At 38.8% G+C, this 24,121-nt stretch overlaps 1 protein-coding gene across 1 annotated transcript in view; it reads left to right on the top strand.

The window, feature by feature from the left end:
- The window catches only part of LOC309439181 (bifunctional heparan sulfate N-deacetylase/N-sulfotransferase 4), an 87,183-nt gene that overhangs the window by 41,081 nt on the left and 21,981 nt on the right, over positions 1-24,121 (top strand). The window contains exons 4-5 of the mRNA XM_082051375.1: positions 3,266-3,451; positions 5,144-5,272. Of these exons, the coding sequence (XP_081907501.1) occupies positions 3,266-3,451; positions 5,144-5,272 (315 nt within the window). The remainder of the gene's footprint in view (positions 1-3,265; positions 3,452-5,143; positions 5,273-24,121) is intronic.

The raw sequence follows: 24,121 nt of genomic DNA, 5'->3' as shown, positions 1-24,121 counted from the left end.
AGCATGAGACAGGGACTTCCTGGGCTCTGCAATGTAAAGCAGCTGCCGCTGGCCAGATGTGCTGGCCAGATGCAGGCACCAGAGGGAGGGTTATTTTGAGCTCGTGTCAGCCCAATCCAGGTAGTGCACACTCACTGGTGCCTGGAGAACATGAGGTGTGCTCCTGGAGAACATCTTCTAATTTGGTCTAGCCCTTGAAACAGGGCAGGTTTTGTGCCTCCAGACCACACAAACCAGTGCATGGGAAGTAGGGATGACTTGGGGAATGTTTCTGCCCAAAATGCAACAACTGTTTTGATTGACTTCCCTTCATCTCACAGCTTGTAACAGTGATTCTATTTAGCATTGAACTCATCCAGACACTGCTGCTGCTTCGGATTATGCTGTCATTTAAATTAGAATTGAAAATCTCTTAATGGACAAGTAAAATAAGAATACAAGTTTAACCTCTCCAAAATTAATCTGGGCTCTCAGCTTAAGCGTGCAAAGGAATGTAGTGCTGTTTTTCTCAGTGCCAAAAAGGTCCAGATGTTTTCCAGACTAGACAAACGCATGCACTAAGTTCTTGAACAAATTTTTAAATAAAAATCAATTGAAGTCTTGAATGTAAAAACAACCTAATAAAATCTTGTAGGAAATTGTCTCTTAGAATGTATAAGTAAATATGCTCACTAAAGGCCTCTCCTATTTTTGCCCAACAGCTTGGATTAAGTCCTCTTGGACTCAAATGCATAGTCCTCACTGCCAAAGTAAATTATATAACAAAATGAGAGAAAAAAGGAAACAGAGCAACAGAAGTCACTAAAAGACAAAACACAATATTTAATTTACCAGAGTAAACTGATCATGGAACTGACCAAAGAAAATGTGATTATTTGTTTGCTCTTGTTTCTTCTTGAAGTTATATTGGGTACCTGAGTGACTGACATGTATTTATGTGACAGCTATGCAGTGTGCTTTTTGTATTGAGAACTTATGAAAAACTCCCTTATTTTATTTGTGAATGGTCAATTACCATTTCACCATTCTGTTGCTATGGCAATACCAGCAGCAAATTGTAAGTAGATAAACAGGATTTTGCATGTATTCATCCAGGTACCTACTTTTGGACATATTCAGTGAAGTGTTCTTTATCTAGTTCAAGACACATTTCCCTTACATTTACTTGTCTGTATACTCCCTAACACTGGTTTGGTGAAGGCTCATAGATTCAAGTTAATACAGCATATTTAACAGTATATTGACAGCATGAGCATCACAGACTACTCAGGCAGAATAATACATTGCCAGACTTCAGAAATCTTTAGATACAGCTTTTTCCTTTCTACACGTCTATGGCAAAAAAGTAGAGAAGAGAGTGATTTGACACTTCTCATTATAGAACCATTCGTCATTTCACCCTTAAACTGAGTCATGCCTTTCAGGCAGGTAACAACATTAATAAGCACAAATTACATTTTCCTCTCAGTAAATTATGAAACAATGAGTTTGGGTTTCTCTTTTTCAAGATCAGCTGGTAACTTAAGATCTCTACTAATAAGGAATGGATAATTTTAAGTGGTTGCATTATGTGATGTATGAACAAGTGTTCCCCACAGATTTAAATTAATTTTTGTCAATGAACCAAAAGCCTTTATTTGCACAGTACTTTAAGATACCCAGAAGAACCTGCTGTTCCTGGAATTAAAGTAATCAACAGTTCTCAGATAACGTGGGCAAGAGGAAGGACAGAAAAAAAAAAATCATCAACTCACATTTTAGCCATTTCATTTAAAACTGATGTTCAGAGGGAACAGAAAACAGCTGATGTATCCAGGTCACTTGCCCAGCATTATTCCACACTGTGCTATACCAGGAATAAAAGGAATTTGGTAAACATCAGAGTGTGGGCAGCGATCTACAGTGAGAGCCACTGCAGCAGGACACCCTGCAAATCTGGAGATGCCGTGGGACAGTTGAAATGGGCTTTTACTAAACCTGCTGGAAATGAGCCCTGCAGAAGGGAGAGGAGGCAGAGCACAGCTTTCCTCTCTGCTGGTAGCTGGTGACCAATGCTGGATGCATTTCTGAATAGTCACTCAGACCAGTGAAGTTAATTACCTCAATTTCACATGTGTTGCTTACACTTCAAATAATTTGCTGTCTTTAAAAAATGTTCTGGTCTATATCACAGAATGTCAGGGGTTGGAAGGGACCTCAAAAGATGATCTAGTCCAATCTCCCCGTCAGATCAGGAACACTCAGATGAGGTTACACAGGAAGGTGTCCAGACGGGTTTGAATGTCTGCAGAGAAGGAGACTCCACAACCTCCCTGGGCAGCCTGTTCCAGTGTTTGTCACCCTCACTGAGAAGAAGTTTCTTCTCATATTTAAATGGAACCTCCTGTGTTCCAGTTTGTACCCACATAGATGTGGTTATCAGGCCTTGTCATCAGACGGGTTCTTCAGACAGCCCACATTAATTCAGGAGCAGGAGGGATGAGGAGCAGAACCGAGGCAGGAGAGCATCAGGAACAAAGTGAGCAGATCAGCACACACCTATTTAAGCATCTTCCTTAATTCCTTCTGGTCTGCACATTAACTACTTCATTGTGCCATCAGGAGATATTTTCAAGATAATCTATAGATTCTATCCATGAAAATGCACACATTTCCTCATAGAATCTTAATAGAATCATAGAATAAATATTTATGAAACAAAAAAGCTGTCCATCACTGTCCATCAAAGTCCAGCTTTTTTGCTACTACCCTAGTACTATGGAAAAATATAAGCAGATTCAGAAGCTATTGGGGATACTTATTTATTTTTAAATCAGGAAGGAATCTTGCTCTTATTCTAGAAATAAGAAACAGAAAAAAATCCTATGTATGTCATTGTAATGTTTTTTCCTTCTGTTTACTGCTATTTGATAGCTTACTAAATAAGCAGCATCAGCTTACCAGATTACCTTTAAAAAGAGCCAAACAGGTAGGACATATATTAAAATAAATGTAGTATGTAATGAACAAGCAGGCAAATCTATGCCATATAACAGTAACTCAACATAATCCTAGAGGATTATTTATCACTCTGCAGTTATCAAAATGTAATTCCAGTTTCCCTCCTCTGTCCCCCATTTTTAGCTTGTGCCACATACAAATAGATACAAGTCTGTCCAAGGACAACAGCTTCTCTGATGCTGCAGTCTGCAAGAAAAATAAGCTTTGAACAATTATATGTTATTTTTCTCTTCCTAAATATATTCCTCCCTCTGCTGTGTCCCAGGAGCACGGCATCCCGACTCACATGGGGTACGCGGTGGCTCCGCACCACTCGGGGGTCTACCCGGTGCACATCCAGCTGTACGAGGCCTGGAAGAAGGTTTGGCACATCCGAGTGACCAGCACAGAAGAATACCCACACCTGAAGCCTGCACGGTACAGACGGGGCTTCATCCACAATGGCATCATGGTACACTGCATTTCCATGCTTCATAGCAATAGTACTTTAAGCGACTCAAAAGTATGCTATTTTTACCAATGGCTTCAAGTTTCACAGCAGTCATTAAAATTCTCCACTATCAAGGATTTGTAAGGATGCCAAAATAGTGCATTTGTTATGCAGTCAATTTAAAAAAATAATTAAAAAAAAAAAAGTCAGGCAACTGCAAATGTAATCCTCAGAAACTATACGTAGTTGTAGTCCAACCATCAATTGAGTTATAAACGCATACTTTGAAATTCATTAAACTGCCTAAGACCTGTGTTTCAAGATCTGGTTCACCTTTATGCGTGAAAAGATTAGAAATCCACCACCTGGGAAGGTGAACAGGTATAAGTAATCTCCTCCAGCAAATATGGCACTTCTCTCAGGCCAAGATTTCCTTCTGAGCTTCGTCCCAGACCCAGGGACGGGACATGTGCCTGACTCTTACAAGATCATGTGTTTGCATGAGAAGGATGCTCACATACACATTTCAACTGTATGAAGGGCAGGAAAATGTACAAAATAATTTGACCTGTCTTACTGGCCAGTTACAACCCCATAGGTATGTGAAACACAATTGCAAAAATTGAACATACCTAACTTAGAAATATTTCAAGGACAAGTCCAAGGATGCTTTAAAGTCCCAGCTGACTTTAATATTTCATATGCATATAAAGTCAAAATTGTGATCCCCTAAACAAGACAAAAGAAACATCTTAATCAAAACAAGATACTTCACAGAGCCCAACTACTATTGGAATAGACTCAAATTCAGCAGTGTATTTACACATATATTAGAGTGCTCTGCTGAATGTAGGTCTTATTTGTTGTTTTAACTGAGTAGAAAAGCAAAACCACTGACTGGAGGGAAACAAAAGTCCTCCCTCAAGTGAATTATATATCTGCATACATCAGGCAGTATCCATAAGCCCTGACAGTTGTTGTTTTTACTTGCCGTACCAGAGCACTTTGATAGTAGCCGGCTCATAATGTAACTAAAACATCTAGTTCTCCAAGATGAGTTTGTTTTCCCACATCTGCTAGCTCACTTTTCTGGCACACAGTCTCTTGATTTATGATGGGAAGGCGAGTTGACCTTGGGCCAGTTTCATGCAAATATCCCACCAGTCCTGTGCACATGTCTCAAACAGGAATGAAGGGTTCGGTATGGTTTTCAGGACTGAGGAAATTATGAAACAACAGGTCTTTCGTGGACTACAGCCTTGAATACAAATTCGGTTCAATGTCTCAAGAACAGTAAGATTAATTGCCTGAGATAGCTACGATGGCCAGGAAGCACTATTTATCTGTTAATAAACTAATCTTGCTAAGGGAAGAGAGTTTTGACTTTTTGTTTTCTTCCCCTTCCAAATAGCAAGAAACAAACACTTAATTATGGCTGTATGAGCTGAATAAAAGTCTGCATGAAAGCTCGGGGCTTTTGTGTTGCAGCTTTTCAGCTGACATCTGGAAATCTCCACATCTGCAGGATAGTGTTTGCTTACCATGAGCATACAGAGGGCACAAAGGAGCCCATAAATAAACACACCAGAGCACAGAGGCACAAAGGGTTGCACTTTTGTTTCTTTGAGTTGCTGGAGGGATTAGGGTGGATGTACAAGGGTAAGTTTGCAGAAATAAGTTAATGTCACAACAGCACTGTTATTTTGTTCTCAGGTGCTCCCTCGACAGACCTGTGGCCTTTTCACTCATACTATTTTTTATAAGGAATATCCTGGGGGTCCTCAGGAGCTGGACAAAAGTATCCAAGGAGGTGAACTCTTCCTCACCATCCTCCTGAATCCCGTAGGTACCTTCTTTTGCTATTTTCGGACAATCTGAATAACGGGGAGGTGGGCGGGAAGAAGATCAGTTTTCTTTCATCTTGTTTGGGAAATAAAAGTCAAGACCACTTGCTCAGAGGTAACAAGAAGTTTAAAAGGAAAGATGCAAAATGTCTCCTGTTAATTTCTAACTATGGAATGTATGCAACAAGTTACAGGAAAATGTGTTCATTTCAGCTCCAAACTGTTTCCCATCCTGAAGCTGAGTCCCCATGAGGGGAGAGCTGTGTAGTCTTATTCCACCTTTCTTTTTTGCCATAAGCTTGGCTCCCTAGGCATTCCTGATGTAGTTCGATAGAAACCCCAGGGCTCAGGGCTGATATTATCCCACCACTGGCTCTTAAAATAGATTTTGGGCAGCTAAAGAGTAACCAAGCAGTACACAGCCTTCTAATGGCCATATATCACTTAATAGTTACAGGTGAAGAAAAAAAAAGAAAAAGAAAATAAAGAGAAAAAAAAATAAATAAAAAGAGATTAAACTGGCTAAACATTCCTAGTATGTTGAGACAAGTATATATAGGCAAGAAAGGTGGTACTTCACAAAAACGACTTGCATAGCAGCATCAGAAGCAGTGTTACCCAAGAACACTTGCTTTGCTCAGTGCTGCTTTTATTTTTCTCAGTCAACATTACATAAACTATTAACTACATATATATATATCTATATGTGTGCACATACACACATACATATGGCTTTATCAAAAGTGCCACAGACTTTAAGGTTGATTTGCATCGCTATAATGTAATTTTGTCTCTCAACTAATAAAGCAGTCCAAACTGTGCTGTGCTAACCGACACATGCACACACACACGACAACACAATGTACATATGTGATTGTGCTTACCAAGGAGGAAAGCTACATAACCGCAAACACTACATTTTGAAGTCGTAGTTCTCTTGCCTGTGAACAACAGACTGGTGCCGTGTAAGACAGCAGTCTAGAGGTAGAAGGAGGAAGAACAAGGGGAAAAAAATAGATATATGTATTTGCCATTGTCCATCCTTCTTCCCATTTCACCCATACAAGCTATACTACTCACAAGATAAATGTACTGTGTCTTGCCAGGTGGCCTAATTTTTGTAGGTTTTAAACTACGGTACTCATTGACTTGTCTGTAGAGTTAAAGAAACCTCAGGTGGAGCCAGCTCTCAAATCCAGGTCACTTTATTTAGAGACCTAAATATAGACCTAAATATTATATAATTAGGTGCTTGTGGGTGAAAATTTTGGCTGGGGAGCTAAACTGGTATCTGAGTCAAAGAATCAGTGAGTTTAAAGAAATGGAACATTTCTATTATGATTTTTTCTATATCATACACATGACACCTAATTTGAAAATAAAAAATATCCCTGTTCTTTGTCCTGTCTCTCCATTACCTACAGTTCCCTCAGACTGGCTTTTCTTCTCATAGTTTCCTTAAGTGTAACTTGGCTCATCACTGTCTTTGGATGCTGCTGGAATTTATCCTTAGCTTTATCATACTTCGATTGATAGATTCCTTCAGCTTTAGGCAGTTCAGCAGTCTGTAATAAAGTATGTTCTTACTCCATAAGAGATGCTCAGAATATCCCGAATTCCTCAGTCAATCACCTATTCCGTGTCCAAGCTTGTGAGAATGTTAAGACCACCCTGACTTTCCTCTCCTACAATTTGCCTTTGCCCCGATTTCTGTTTCTTCTTTCTTACTGACAGCAAATAAGCAAGAAGCCACAAGCTCATAGTTGCTCATTAGGAATTTCAGCCTTTGGATTTTTTGAACAACTGTGTCCAAACATTCTTTCCAAAGACAGGTAGAGGCTATGGGAGAGGGTCAGCCTTCAGTTAGTCTAAAAATTATTTTAAAGGCTATTATTGAATTCCAAAAGAAACCAGATAGGCCTCTACCACCATTTATTACACTCTCCATAATTCATTAGCCTCGCTCTTCCAGGCAATTCCCAAGCAGGACCAACTTCATAGGTGCTGGAGCATCTTCCTTGTGGGAGCTCTGACATACCAGCTCCTTATGCCAGGCCCGCAGGAGGAACCCCCTTCCCTCATTTGCTTCCCCAGAAAAGGGCCAAATCCCTCCCCAGACAAGTCCTGCAGCACAGATGGGAAGTCTTGGTGTCCCGCTGAACGTAACACAGATACTTGAGAGCAGTTCTGCTGTCTGCCTTTTACTGGTAATGAGGCTTCAAAGAGTGATGCAGCAGAGAAAGGACCTTTCCTAGGAAGACAATACGTAACAGCAAGCAAAGTTTTCCAGATTTAATCATGCATCTGTGGTGCTCACAACTGAGTTAAAAGACTGTCTTTCAAAAAAAGGGTGCGTGAGGGGAAAGATTTTCTTTGGTTTCCTTCAGTACACGAGCTTGTTTTGATGGAGTTATGCTCCAATAACTGGAGAGAGCAACATATATTATTGGGTGGCATTTGAAAAGAACAGCTTTTCTATACTGTTATTCATGTTTGATTCCCCCCTCCCACTTACTATTTTTTATCTTTACCTCATCAAAACTGATATTTTACTGAGCCAAGTGACACAAGTGAAATAGTGACATGCAGATCCCTAGCTCTAAGCATGAATGTGTTCCAATATAGGGCTTGTTCAGACAGGAAGAAATATAATTTAATCATGAGTGAGCTGAAGTAAGATATGCCACAAAACCCCACCGTCATTCAGGTCAGGTTGGTACACTACTCTATGAAATATGCACTGACTGACAGCAGTAAAATCAAAATCTAGCCTTATCTCAGAAGGAATCTGATGTGACTAGGAAACAAAGTCATCTATATTCATATACCCCTTTTTCCTTTAAATAACAAGTTTGAACAGCACACAAATTAAAAAATTGAAAGACCTTTCTTTTATTCAATATGAGAGGATGTAGTGTTTTGATGGTTAATTTGAAACTGTTTGCAGATAAGTATTTCATAATGTAAGGTATCTTCTGAAAAAGATCAATAGAGTGCTTCTTCTACTGGCCAACCACAAATTCAGTTGAATGAAAAAACATGTTTTGAATCTGTTGTGTTCTCCAATCTGGCAGCAGTGCATACTCGAATAGCAAGGAAAGACTTTCCATCCTATAGCCTAGAAGCTTTTCACACATCTACATTCATTAATAAGCTTTCTTAGTACTAGGACATCAACCTGTGCAGTTCAGTGGTTTACCAAGAGCAGTACAGTGTAAACCAGCACAAGTTTTCCAAATAGATTATGGAAAAGAGCAACTGTCTGGAATGCAAAGGCTTTTTCAAAGCCATAATTTAATATTTTGTTGCTGTTGAGTCATAACAAATGAGATAGCAAACATAGATCATGGACAGAATCCATATCCATAAAATAAAATCCTAACAAGAATGCATCACCTGCTGTAGTATGCAGGCTGCTTTACACAGTGTTGCAGTTATCCTACTTCAGGTTTTGCAGGAAAGGAATTACTTGTACCATTGTTGATTGTTGCATTATTGACACTGTTTAATAAAAAAAAATTGTCTTTTACTCTTTAAAAGCAATGGCAAAAATTTTCTGGTGTGGAGATGATCTGCAGGAATACAGTAACTCCTGTTAATTCTACTGACACAGAGTTGCATCAGTTTCCTGCTCAGTGGGGTCTGGTCTCAAGCAGGTTTGTGCAATTACCAAATGCATTTGTGCAAGTCATGTGCACACAACAAGGGGAAAGGAGAGCCCCTCCATATGGGGGTGCACTCTTCCGTAGTGCAAAGGTGGTATAAAACTACTTCTGTTTGCTGAAAGAAAACACATGCAATTGCATTCTCACAGTGCCGCCAGGCTACCATGACAACTGAAGTTACATACAAATTATGTGTGTTATTACCATAAAAGATCATATTCCCGAGCCAAAGAATGGCCCGGGGTTAGAAACCTCCGTATGCATCTAGTTAGTTATCTGCCCTGTTCTGCATGGTGTCCTTCACTATGGCCACCTGGTTGGAAAAGCACAGGGCAAAAATATAAAAGGAAGATCTGTTTTCACAAAGCCTTTTCTACAGCTACAGCAGACGATCATTTTTATTATCATATGAGGTGTCTTCTTGATCATCAAGTAACTACAAGTTAGAAGAGGGTTTCCAAGAGAATTTGTTTGTGGTCATTGCCTGCCCAATTTTTGTGGAGATTCTTTTCTCCCTTTGCCAGTTTCTACACTTATTTTTCTGCAGATGAGCCTAACACAGTAGTGGGACAACAGTTCCAAGTTAGGTGTAATTTATAATAACATTTTGGGTTTAGATCCTTGAAAATCTAGACTCTTTCCCTATAAAAACAAACTCACTCATAAATAGTTGCTAATGTACTTTTTAAACAAAAAGCCAATCAAACAAACACAGGCTGTGTCATTCAATGACATCTTCTCATAGCAGTTAGGGTAAGGGCTGGAAGCAGCAAAGCACAGTCCCCCTTTTCACAGTCATATCTCAGATAACTAACACTTTTTCTAGCATATTTGAGAGCTTCTGTTTGAGGTCTAGTTGCCCTCTGGACGACCCTGCCTATGAATAACAGTATCAAGCCTGCACTGAAGTATAGTTGTACAGATTAACACCAAGCTATAACAAAGAGGTAACAGGACTAAAAATCCTGGAAAGCTGTGACCATACCAGTACTCTCAGAAAACATGGTTCCCAAGTTCACTTTGATCTCCCAAACATTGCACAAGTGTCTGTTTCCTCTTCTGGCTTCTCTTTTGAAGGTCATCCAAATCAAAATCCAGGTCCAATTCTGAAGATGAGACTGTTCTCAAAAGCCAGTCTGGAAAAGGGTACACTGGCTTTGGCTCCCTGCAGACCTCCGACACCATTCCCAATAGGCTTTCAATCCTCACATCTTCCCTCTCTTTTACTCTATGTCCTTGAGCATGCAAAACATTACCGGTGTCACACATAAAAACCACCACTCTAAAGCAACAGCATAGTTCTTGCACTATTTCAGATACTCTGAGCTTAAACAGACGTACAAGATAATTGTTACATTTTTGAACTGTACGTACAAAACCACTATGTGGTGGGAGCAATGTAAGCATGAGCTTGCTCCATGGGTGGATACAGAGGAGCAGCACACTCCACATCTCATACCCCCACCTACACACAAGCATTGCTGCTGTAACGCATTTCCTACAGCCACCTGAAAATTACCCAAGTTGTTGGAGAACTAAAAACAAAACTTCTCTCACTCTTCCAGTTCACCTCATTGATGAAAGTATTGTGAATCTATTGCTTGTAAGAAGTAGACTAACAACACTAGCTAAAAAGAGCTAAAATAGTTACTGTACAGTTTGGGCCCTCTTTCCCTTCACTATCCAGTACAGACTCACCAGCCTCCTTCCTTCATCTTACTAGTCCAACAATTGCCCCTTTACATGGACCATTGCCATAAATATTCACTAGTTAGGGAGGACAAGAGTACAGCTGAAAACAGTTCAGTTCATGTCCACAGCTGTTTTGAAAAAAAGGCTTCCAGAAGTGAAAAGCCATACTTTACTCTCCAGCAAATAGGATTATTACAGGTTTTCCATACACACTTCAAGACAGCCTTTTTCAGACTCTTTCAAATTTCAGAAATAATTACAGTGCCTTGATTAAAATCGGCACACCACCACCCTTTGCTGTGGATTACAGCTATTTAGCTGTCTAAAACCAGAAAATCAACTCTTTCTGGCCTTCTAGCTTAAGATGTCAGGGACAAAGAAACAGAAACCTGAAAGTCCGTGAACAAGCAGTGTTATAAGCTGCTCTGCAGAGATGCAGAAAGTGGTTAAGCATGAATATAATAGCAGTCCAAGCACAACAGAGCCAAAGCCAACATGAACACCAGCTTCCAGGAGGACTACCTGCTTTCCAACCCCATCGCCACTGACCTAATGCCCCCTCTGCATCGACATCTATACATTAAACAGGTCATTAGTCAGTCACACCTAATTGAAACAGTCTCCAGCAGAGTTAAAAAACAGGTAAAAGATCGTGGTTCTCTCCATTGCATGGGCATAGCACATGGACTATAATCCTACTTTGTTTAGGAAGATACCTACCCTGGATGACATGGAAGACCAGGGTTTCCTGGCACAAAGCAGTGACTCAATTTGTCATTGTGTTTTTAACAGGATTTCAGCAGTGAATATGGGTTGTGAAGTATACCACAGAGAAGTCCATGTTTCCTTAGGCGGTTATGCCATCCATTTATATTATTTTCTCTTCCCTCCAAACAAGTACAAGTAGGAGCACAACTTAAGCAATCAAGTTTTGATTAAACACTTTTTCAATTAGTTTGATTACTGAAGCACATTTCAAGAATAATGAAATGTGGGGAAGCAAATTCACTAAATAGGAAGAATTTATTTATAACTAATTTAGGGTCAGATTGCAAGTCTCTTAACGATAACAGTGAGCAGTAGCCTGCATTGACTGCAACACAATTTCTTCCATCAGTACATATTCCATGTACTTCACATGTGAGAATTTCACAAAGCAGCTTCAGCAGGGAACAGGTGGGAAATGGTAAGGGTTTTGCATAGGGTAAGGAACCTGCAACTAAATCTTGAAAAGGGCAAGAACCAAATTTCCGCCAGCCTTCTATAACTTTAAAACATGTCACCAACAAAGGCTGCAGGCAAATTTTCTTTCCTTTGCCCTCTCCTAAGCCTCAACAAGCAAGTGACTTACAAAACCCTATCTGTTACTCAGCTTGGAGTCAGCAGTTTCAACAAATGTGTGAGAAATAAATATTAAGCTCATATCTAAAATGTTTGCACTTCCATAAAGCAATACTACATAGATGGTTAAATTAGGAAATGCCCAGGAGTCATTGCATTAGGATAAAGAGTTTACAGAGATATTCTTTTTTTTTTTTTTAATGGCTTCTACCAGATACTCTGTGGCTCAAGAGAGATATTTTCACTTTCTAATTTATGAATCCTGAAGATGAGTCATGTCTGGCAGAGATGATTTAGTAGTATGCAGAGGAGGGATAAATTCCACCAACATGGACAGAAATCAAACTTTCCTTTGAGTTTTAATGAGGATTACAAGAATCCCAGCCAGACCTTTCCAGGACCCAACCAATGCAGAAGGCTGCTCAAGTCTACAGTTTGTAGTACTTATTCTTTGTATATTCTTTGCACTTCAAAGCAAAGCTCATTAAAGTTAGTGGAAAAAGGGAACAGACAACTCTTTTGAAAGGTATCAATCTAGCTCCTCTCTGAAGGGTTTCATTCATTTGGAGGCTTAGAACAATAACAAGAAGCTTCACATGTATTTACAAATAATACATACACATACAGTCTGGGACAGAAAATTAGACATTACAGAGGTCGCTGGAGTTTTTGTTTACCATTTGATGCAAGAAAAGCAATGAAACATGTAACTGAAATATTTTTTCTCCCAAAGCTAGCTGTTCAATCAGTGTTATTATTACCATCAATGTTATTTACTCTGTAGTTTGACAACATCAACAATCAATTATTTGCTAAATCCTAATTAGTATGGAATTCCTAAAAGTTGTAGCATCAGCACTTCCGTGTCAGTGGTAAAAATAAAGCAGTGAAACCACCACAATCAGTAGAAAGAAGCAAGGGAAAAGGGGGGAGGAAGTGAAAGACATCTAGAACATTTATCAAGGAAAGAATATAAAAAAAAGTTTTACAAAGCTGCTTTGGAACTAATCTACTTTTGTTAGTAAAATAAGATTCAGTGACAACACATATGTCTGTATTGTAGTTAGATCTTCAAACAAGAAAGTACACTAGTCAGGAAAGCACATTGCTACTCAAGACATATCTTCAGGAATCTAATACCAAAGAGCTGTTCACCCCTGCCCATCCCTGCACAGACTGGCCGTGTTCTTCCCAGAAAGGAAAGCTCTGGTAGCTCATTTCTGGTGCTTCTCTTTTTCCTTGTCTCTCACAAACACTTCAAGCTGGAACTAAAGACCTCGTGAGGGTGTGTGTGGTACAGGGGGAGTCACAGCTGGCATCAGTCGGCCCAAAGCAAAACTCACCACCCAAAAATCAAAGAATGTCAGACTCATTAGGAAATGTCTATTTTAGCCTAGTAGTTTGGGGCAGGATTTTTTGATTGTTTTAAAGCATCATACAAGAGAAATACCATGTCCTTAAAATAAATGTAATACTACTCAGCTACATAAATATGACAGAAATTATCTGGCTCTGACCAGAACTATAACAATGCAATTCCTTGGGAAAAAATATTTAGGTTTTCTGCAGGTGTACAGCATTTCACTGCTTCAACAGGAAAAAACAAAGCCAACTTAAGACTTTTTAAATTTATTTTTAAACCATTTCGAAAGGCATGATTTCCTTTTCTCTCTTCCTAAACCATGCCAATTCTTTAGTAACTTTTTGCAGTGCTTTGAGGTGCTTTCAAAGAATTGTTTTAAAAACTTTGCTTCACTGGTTTACATAACTATTAAAAAAATTAAGGCAGATTTTATCTGAAGGAGTTCAACATTCCAGTCATTTTCAGTCAGTATTTCTTTTTATTCTGCTTGTCATTTTCTCATTATTTACTTCACATAACTGGCCTCTAGAATAAATTTATCTATTCTCAGGTTACATTTGTAAAATCATCCTTCCCCTCTGTCTACTTCACCAGTGCTGTGCCTCCTTTTTTTTATTTTAAATTACTTCCCATCAAACGTTAACCAACTTCATGTGCACTTCTGTCTGTGATGTACTCAGTACACAGAGAAAACAAGTGACATTAAAATTCACCTATATTAAGGTACCTTCTTTCTTTTGAAAGCTTTCGTATGAAATCTGTAATGTGCCAGTCACGGCAATATATTTTCTAAGGCACACTCAGTCACATCACCTGCTATCATGAACAAACACAAGGCATGAGGTAGAGCGATTAAATGGGATGAACAGGGCAAATCCCCTGCCGTGCTTCGAAATGTAACCCATGAAAATTTATAACTTACAAAACGTTCATAACATACACTTCCCAAACTGAAATACTTTCAGCAGCAAAAAGCAGGTTTCTTATAAGAAAAGCTAGCGAATCCCATTGGAGTTTAAATGTAAGGAGGATTTTCCTCATCCACATGGCAGGCTCAAAACTAAGTGGGTTCAGTCCATGTTCTCTGACCACTGCCCTTCAGCAGTCTCCTGAGAAATGCTCTGACATATTTAAAGCTTGCTCTTACAAATTGTTCCATATATCACATCTTCAGTATCCACAAGGTCTTCCAGTATCTGTTTTCTAGTTCATCTCCTTTACTCCCCTGTTTCACAGATGATAAAGAACAGTCATAAACATTTAACAGCCAAGATAAGCTAATAAATACAACCCTAAATATTATTGCTTATAAAAACAAGAGCGAGAGAGTAATTTCTCCTTAAAAAACAAAACAAAAACCTCTGTAACCCAGACAGCTTTTTATTAAGCCAACAAGTACCAGCACAAAAAAGGACCTCAAACGCTAAAGCAAAAATAAGTCTATGAAGCTTTGAGATGTGGACCTAAGGTGGGACCCCCAACCATCTCAAGGCATTCCCATCTCTGTCCTGGTCACAGCTGAACACAATGAATTAAGATTATCTGTAGCCTGAGCAAAGAAGGTCAGCCATCCCTAGAGAGGTGGTTAAATTGAAGATGTCTACCAAGAATCAGATTGTTCTTTACATCCAGTCTCTTAATTCATGAGATGTTTCTCTTTTCCTATTCTTCCTTCCTTTTTCTCCTTGTTACACACATGAAGCTGGCTGGGCTAACCCTTCCCTTGCTTCTTACAATGCATTTTAATTCAGTCTCCCACTGTCTCCTTTTCGTAGCTCTACTGTAAAGAACTTGCATGGGCCATTCCTACATATCTCTATTTATATCTGTCTATCTATCTTTACTCTAGATTTATATCTATATCACCACATAGTGTATCGAGATACATGCATACCCTGCACAAACCACTTATTGCCCTCAAAGCCAACAAAATAAGAAATATATACAACTGACAGATCAAGTCATTTTTAAAGTTTAAAAAAAAAAAAAAGAAGCAGAAAAGGAGAAAGACACATTTTTTTAAAAATTCATTTTTCTGCTTCAATCAAACATCCCTAAGAAGCTTTAACCTGAGATGAAATGTGGTGTATGAATTTTAGGAAGATTAGCTTCTTTTGTGGGAATTTGGTTGTGGAGAGTGAAATCAGATTTTTGATTGAAAGGTAACTTTGAACTCAACTCAAGAGAAGCTATAGACAGTCCATAATAAGGTACATTATTATTCTAACTTTGAACAAGACATGATCACACGCTGCAGAAATAGGCAAAAATCTTTGTAAGTGTCATGGGATGCTTTTAATTTTGAAGGTCACTTAAATGCCTTTACATTTTTGAATGTTCACCCTAAAGGGTTATTGTTCATATCCAGTCTGTCGATCTAGATTCCACATGTCCCACATGTGCCATCCCTTGAACATTTTGTTCTTATTTCTTGCTCTCACTTGTCACACAAACAGATGAGAATCACACGTTATTGCTTCAGAATATTAAAAGTAAATGCAGAGAGAGGTTAATTTATACCTTCCACAAGAGATGTGGGAGTGTTATTATGAAACATCTTGAGTGTTAATAATATTTTTCTTTTTATTTGCTTTGTTTCTCTGAGCATAGCTGTAGAAAGAATAAAAAATAACCTTGGGCATTGTAGGAAATACACTGCAATCCAAAAGTAATTCCTAATGCAGTTCTAATAAGGGCCCTGTGAACAGAGCATCTCAGCATGTTTCAGGAACAGGAAAAAGAAAGTAAGCAACCTCCCCACTACAAAAATGTCAATACTTGTTGAGCCATAATTAGCAGGCTACTGCCTGTAGGGACAGGAGTGTCCCTCTCCAATACAAGAAGAATATGTTTTACTGAATTAAAATGTTATTAACCAGCTATGTCAGAATTCGTTTTAAAGGTCACAAACATACTAAATCAAATGAAAAAAGGGAGTTGAGCCTTATTCTTCTTTGTACAGGGGCTGTTCATCCTACTTGGACAATGTAAACCTTATTACCACATATAAGTGAAGGTTACAGTAAAGCACAAGAGAGTAGCCAGATGCTTGTCCCTGTGGAAAGGACCATGAGGTTGACATCCCAGCCAGAGCCACCTGTGCAGGCAGTATAACCGCAGGACACAGTCATCAGCTTTTGCCTGAGGAAGAGGGTGATATCTTTATTCAGAAAAACCCTTAAATCCTATGCACGTTTGGAATTGTAAACACCTTGTTTTCTTCCTGCCACAGCAAGTATTAATGCTCAATACAAACAATATACATTTGTATGGAAAGATAGGATGCTACAAAAGTACCTTTACCTACGGTTCAATCACCTCTTCCCCTAAAGATATTTCCGGTTGTAACTGAAAGTCCTGTAAGCACTGATAACATGATACAAATATTATAATACAAACATAAAAGTTGAAGCCACTTTTATCATCCAAGTCTAGGTGTATGATTAAATCTACTCCAACCTTGCTCAGGCTTTGGAATATTTTTTCCCCTTTATAAATCATTCTTTTTTCCTCCATTCCACATAGTCACCCCACCTGCTAAAAGCTGGTATAAGAAAATAATATCCCATGGAATCTCAAGCCTTCAGCAGCATATTTGGAAATTAATTAGCTTAAAACTCAGAGTGTGAAGAAAATATCTCAAGGATAACACATCTCCTTTCTTTCTTTCTTTTGTGACGTTTTCCTTCTTTATGAAAGCTGATACCCCACACCATGCATTTTGGTACTTTATCAGAATTACTTCCAGTAAGTTATGTGATCGCAGAGATGGTAATAAATGACTGCGTGTCAACAAGACTGTTATTGGGTAAAGAGAAAAAGAATCTGTTACCTTCAAGCACACACCATACGATAATTTATTAAAGTGTCAGGAGCAAGCCTTTAAGGTAAAAATGAGCTGACTCAGAATTCTCTGATTATTGAAAATGAATCCTTAATAGAAGTAAATGGACAAGAACAAAATTTCCTTGCTGTGTTCGCTATTCAAAATTAATTGGAAAGTGACTGATTTGAGAATATTATATCCTCTAGTGAACTGAAAATGCTGTATTTTTTTTCTTCTGAAACCAAGAGTGGAGAATTAAATTAACTCTGAGGTTTGTTTGCTCAGAGTAGGCCACCAAAATGGATTAATTAATCATCATTTATGAATACTCTATAACATTGAGCAGTCAGCTCTTCATAAAACTGCAAGAATAGCAACATGACAGTAGAAGAGTTATAAAAACAAATGATAAATTTCCTACATCTCTCCAATCTATATCAACTTGCCTAGCATTTCTTTCTTTGCAGTCTGAAAGAAAGTATCGTGGTAAAAACACTTATTCAGTGTTTATAGGTGACTTCAGTTTAAACAAGATGATTTACACTTGTTGTACAGATCTGTGTGCTGTGCAGGATTCTTGGTAGTAATTTTCAGAGGGAAATGTCAGTATTGCTCTAACTTTACCTTCCTCTATCTGGAAACTGTGAAGTACCATGCTAATGGTAATAGACATAATTCATTCCATCATTCAAAACAGTCAGAACCAGATCTCGTTTAAACACATCTATAAAGAGAAATGTCAGAGAAACAGTCATTTATGGATGCTTATCCAAGCTAATAATCATTTTGATCATTATTTCCCATTAGAATATACATGAGCACATTTCTCTCAAAGTTCAGCTGGCTCAGAGGATTATGTTTTAACCAATTGATTGGAAGGGTAAATAGAGAGAAAAATTACCAAAGACCCAGTTTAAAAAAAAAAAAAAAAAAAAAAAAAAAAGCAGCACTCTGTCACTAGGTTGGGCTACTATTGAACTTACTGAAGTCCTGTTGAAACGAATAGTGCAGCTTGCACCTTTGCCTGTTGTCTTGAACTGTGATCTGGGACATATTGCACATCCTCTACTGCTGCTAACACAGGCCCCTGAGCAATATACTATGCACCTACTAAAGCAAGTGCTTTGTTTCTTAGGGTTCCCAGTCTGCCAACCTTAAATAAAAGAAAAGACTGGGTTTACTTCAGGACTAGTTTCATCCTGCCTAGAAATACCGTTTTCCCCATAACCTGCCAGACTAGTCAGTGGATACCTCCAAGCTGTGGGATGAGGAAATTTACCCCCAGGTCATTGCAGGTGGAAGAAATTTGATGGAGCATTCCCAGATGACCCACAGTGCATACACAGGGAGACCAGAGTCAAGTACACAGCTTGGCTCAAATGCAACTTTCATAAATATTTATTACCACTGTTATTAGCTACTTGGCAGCGTGGCCACTGCTGACTCCCCTGGCTGAATGCTGTCTAGTTGTTTACACAGATTCCTGAGTGTCAGAGTCTCCTCTTCTTATCCAGAAATCACAGCCATAAAGGTACTACATGAGTAGAGCAAATTCTCTTAATTACGTATCATCATATCCTCTGTGGTCTGCATAACTGAGGTTTAATGTTGCTTAAAACATAAGCATCACATTTAGATTTCTTCAAAGTAATGAAAGAGCTGTTTATATCCACTAAAATAAAAAGTCAAACAGGAAAAACATTCTGACTATCTTCCACTCACACAACTAAGAAGCCTCATAAGATATTTTAGAAATTCTGGAAAAAAAGTAATTACTTTTGCTGTAAAGATATTTAATCTACACTAAAAAGTGATCCCTCCTGGATTTTCTGTAATATCTACATGGTATCAAAACATGTCATTAATCAGATACTAGGTATTTAGGAACAAGTATACACCAACAGAAAGCAAAGCTGACCCTTCCCTAGAAATAAGGCCAAGCAGTGGGAAAACTTGGTGGGTGCAAAAGCAGGAAAGCCTGCAAGCTGGTCAATGGTCATGGCTCTGGCCTGAGCACTCATATCAGCTGTCACCCCCCCATACACGTGTGTGCAATGCCAAGTAGAATATTTTTATCCATATCCAATCCAGCACTTTATTTAACCAGAGGGTTTTAACACCACTCAACAACCCTTGCCTGGATGTCCCTTGAAGAAGAACTAGGCTGACCCATTGCGCCTTCCCCACTGCGTACAGCCACTGGGCAGCACTGCAGAGCGGGCATTACTACTCCAAGTAGTTTGTCGCTAATTAGCACAGTCCTCCATCACCACCATGGAGAGGTTTAGATCCAGCTTCCACCTGGACCTGAGATTCAGCAAAATGATGCAGTGTGAATGATCAGGCAGCCTGGTGCACAGGACATACTGTTCCTAAAGGGGAGGCAACCACAAGTGTTCTTGTAAGTGCCAAGAGTCCCCCCTTTTCCAGTTGACATATCTCTTCCTTCTCAAATCTTAGAAACTATATTTTAGAGTAATATATTTCCACATTCAGTGCTAACATCACTCCCACAGACCCAGAAGTAAAAATTTTACTTTACCCATTAATAAAGAAGAGGCACATCGTATTATTTTTTTTTTCTTGCGTTTTTCCATGTTGTGATAAATACAAAGCTTGCAAGACAGCCCTGTGCACAGGTGGTGCCTACAGCACAATGCTCAAAGTCATTGCAAAAGACCTCAGACTAATGCTGGCCCATGGTGGTCATTCACCCTCCTACTGTGACAGTGGTGCTGTCAGGACAGTATTTGTGACATTAAGAACAGTAAGGGAGAGCTGCCATCATTTCAGTGCAGTCATAGAGCAAACTTCACCATTTTCTGTAGATGGAGTTAACCAGAGCAGGTGATAATTTGGTATCATAAAGTGATGCTAAGGAATACTCAAATTATTCATTGGCACAAAATAATTGAAGCTGAACTGATCTTTATCTGCAGAGGATTATGACTAAAGTGGTTGACAGCCTCAACCAGTATCTTGTTATTTGAAAGAAGTTAACAAGGATCATAAGACATACACCATCAGGGAAATGAGTTATTGATAGCTATTTCCTTATACAAATTGCTTTGATCATCTTTGAAAGCTGAAGAACGAAACTATTCAAGATTTCTCAGAGCTGTTTCTTTGACAATACTTTCATTACTCTGTCAGAAATAGTAGGTGTACAAATCTGACTTAAGTTGATAGTACCCAAACACTTTTTCATCTGGTTCATTTGTGTAATTAAAAGTTGGGTTTACTCTTGAGTTTGAATTGAGTAAGTTTGGGTTTTGGGTTTTGTTTGTTTTTTGAGAGGATGTTCTTAGCATAAGGAAGTCTTTCAATAAGAAAACATGGATGGCAACAAGGCAAATTCCTACATCATGAATTTCACTTAAAAAATGCACATATTTCCTTATAACAGGAGGACCAAATTGCTCTAGACTTCTGTAAAGACTTCATGAGGCCCAGAGATGTAACTGGCAGCACCATACCTGTGCAGAATTCATTAAACTTTAGCCACAATTAGCGGTACTGCTGATCACTTATACAAATGTAACAAATTAACAGACAAAAAAAAAATCCATTTTTTTTTTCCATTATAATTCAGCTACGCACTGATTGCATAAAGTCATCAACAGCAGCACTTTTTCATAGGCTCTGAAAGCATGCCCTAGTAGTAGAAAAACACCAACCTTACTTTCTCATAATAGCAGGTGTAAAAACAAAATAGATACATAACTAATGGAGTGGAACCTCTAACCGGCTTTTTTATCTAGGACCCCATACATCAAAAGTGTATACAACATAGGAAAGAGTTGCTGAGTTGTTGTATTGGAATGTGAGTTGAGACTTCTGTGGATATTAGACAATAAAAAACAGACATATCAACTTTATTCTCAGAGGGAAAGGAACAACACAAGACTTTTCTGTCAATAATAAAGAATTCATTTAATCATACCAACTAAATAATGGAAAAGTAGAAAGTGTTCCTGGGTAAATGAGAAACTATTTTGCTCTTTGAATAGGGAATGTTAAAACAACACAGATACACTACAGCATCTGTACACTTGTCTCTGAGCCATGTACCACCACTGATCGACAGCAGCTTCCCCTCCCATCACTGGGAGCATTTAGGGTGGAATACAGCCACTGTAATGAATACAGGCATGGGAAATAAAATGTCATTCAATGGTTTTGTTTCCCCTTCAATCAAAGACAAAAACATTTCTTTGCAAACACTGGCTTTGTTGCTTTCTTTAGAGATACCATGTTTGGAAAAATATTTTATTATCCTGTCAAGAATACTAAAATATAAAAAGATATACAGAGTGGAAATAGAGTAAAACATAAAAAAAAGCTATTTTGCCTCAGTAGCAGAAGGGTCATGAATATGAATAGTGCTGAATTCTAGAGAAACAATTTGTCATTATTAAAATTAGTGCCTCGTCAACACAAAAATCTCACTCCCATCTTCCTTTTTGTGCTGCTGCACAAACAGCTGCATTAAGAGCCCAACTGTTCTGGGATTCATTATCAGTGAATGGGGCTCTGGCTCATAAGGTACAAGAAAAGTCTGTAATCCATAATAGGAGGCTGTCAGGATGTGAAATATATTAAACACTCGAAATTGAAAGAGGTATTTCTGTGGTCAGCCTAGCATAGAGCTACTTGGTATTAGTAAATGGACACTTGACAGTTTTGCATTCCTCAGCCATGACATCCCATTTACACATTCAGAAATACAACATGCTGCCATCTAGATTCAATTATGAGAGCTTGCTCTTGGAGCAACTGTACAGCATTTTCTGAGCACAATGGAAAAAGACAGAATAGCAAAATTCATTTTTCTGGGAAGCATTCATGCAAGAGAGGAGCAGAGAAAAGCAGTAAATACGCTACCACATTTCTACAAGAACAGGATGCTTGCACCATATATTACCCAACACATCTTGGTTTTGCACAAGGTTGAGCTATACCCTCGGCTTATTTTGCATGCGTTAATTACTTCCTTCCTGCAAATTTTATTTAAGAGGTGGAAAAAAGTAAAAAGTTGACAAAGACTGAAAAACAAGTTCATTTTAAAGGAGCAGGATTCACACACAAGACCTCTCTCTGTTCCCAGGCTTTCCAGAAGCAGGGCAGAAGGATCAGCAGAAGGGAAGTACCTAAGAGGGAATGTCACATCTAATTATTGAGTGTCATCACCAGAAACATTCAAAGCCAGGGTGGATGGGGCTCTGGGCAACCTGATGTAGTTGAAGGTGTCCCAGCTCATTGCAGGGGGGTTGGACTAGCTGACCTTTGAAGGTCCCTTCTAACCCAAACTATTCTATGAGGAGATGGACCATATTTATAGATAAGTTTTGTAATTTACTTTTTCATTGCAAGAGCTAGCTTGGTGGATAGGCATACTTTTGAATATCAGCATAAAGGTATCAGTCAATATTTGATTCCGAAGACTGGATAGCCATCCTTGAGACTGTCCAGGTACATCAGTGAGATTGGTTGTGTTACACTTCAGCTGGAAGGTGGAGTATTAACAACCCTTTCTCCAGGAATTTCTGTTCTAGCATGTGAGCATACATTATCCTCAAGGATAAACCAGAAGCTTTGTACTAATTTTGTAATTGTTTTAATTAACTAGGATAGACAACAAGGACATTAGTGGTTATGGAGCACAGGCTCCTGGGGAACAGAGGAAGCAGACTTATTTAATACCAGCTCCTGTATAGATCAACAAAACTGCAGGTATCTTTTACTCAGGCTGGAGGGATTCACACAGGGCTGACCTTCAGTCTTCCACAGCTTTGAAGTGAGACATCAAATACTCCAGCACTCAAAGCTGCATGCATAGCATAAACAAAATCCTGTAGTAAACAACATATGAACACAAATGATAGCGTTCTAAAAGCAGTTGTGTCCTGGGTTTAGAACTCAGTTTACCCTTTGACAGTCAGGATAGTTGTGTCGCTGGTGGCCATATACACTATGGATTTTAAGCCTCTGAAAACATTGCTAAGTGGCTAATGGGATTTTCATAGTTACCTGGTTACTGCTAGCCAGTCTGAAAATCCCACTAGAGCTCAACACTTTTTGTAAGCTTCTCTTTGAAGCTATGCCCCACACTGCAGAATCTACAGTGGTTTGCACTTCTCTGGGATGATCCACCCAAAAAAGACAAATATGATCTCTGGTGTTAGACAAGCACCCTAATGCCCCCTGGAGACAGGTAGCTAAACTACATCCCAAAACCTACTGGCAGGAAAGTGGGACAAAATTAGAGGTGAGCTTTACAGAAGTAGCTTCCCTGCAAGATGTTGACATTATTCTGGCATAGTAATAACAAAGCCACAGCCGACAAGTTTGGAGGTGAGTCTGAACACAAGTTGATGTGGCGGAGTGAGGATAGCAGAGGTGACACAGTTATCAGTATGCCTGAGGTCATATCTACAATTGTAAAAACATGCATGGACTCCCATCTCTAGGTACACTACTGCAGACACTCCCCTGACGTTTTTAGGATATGGCACTTAGGTACATACATGGTGCTTAGCAAAAGTACAGTGTTAATGGAGACATAAAAGGTAAAACTTCCAAATCTAATAATCATTATATGCTGTGTTATAAACCAGAAGCCTTCAACCAGCACTTCACACACACACAATAACACAATATTGTTGTGAATATACTTACTGGTAAGGCTTCATTAGCTTTACAGAATGTTTCTACTGGGCTCTGTGACAGCAATTCTCACTATTTCTGCACATTACTAAATTCAACTAAGCAATTGTTAAAAGGTTTCCAAATATGTGTTAGTTAATTGTGGATGCTCTAATGCAGTCATGAGTGGTTTTAGTTAAGACCATACTGAGTTTTGCACTTACAGGAGGAAATAAACCTCTATATTCTGCATTAACAGGTACATAGGGCTGTTCATCTGCAGAAAGTACACAAACACCCTAATTACAGAATACA

This window comes from Streptopelia decaocto (assembly GCF_964273445.1).
Source record: "Streptopelia decaocto genome assembly, chromosome: 4".
NCBI lineage: Eukaryota > Metazoa > Chordata > Aves > Columbiformes > Columbidae > Streptopelia > Streptopelia decaocto.
This window is presented reverse-complemented; position numbering and strand designations above follow the sequence as displayed.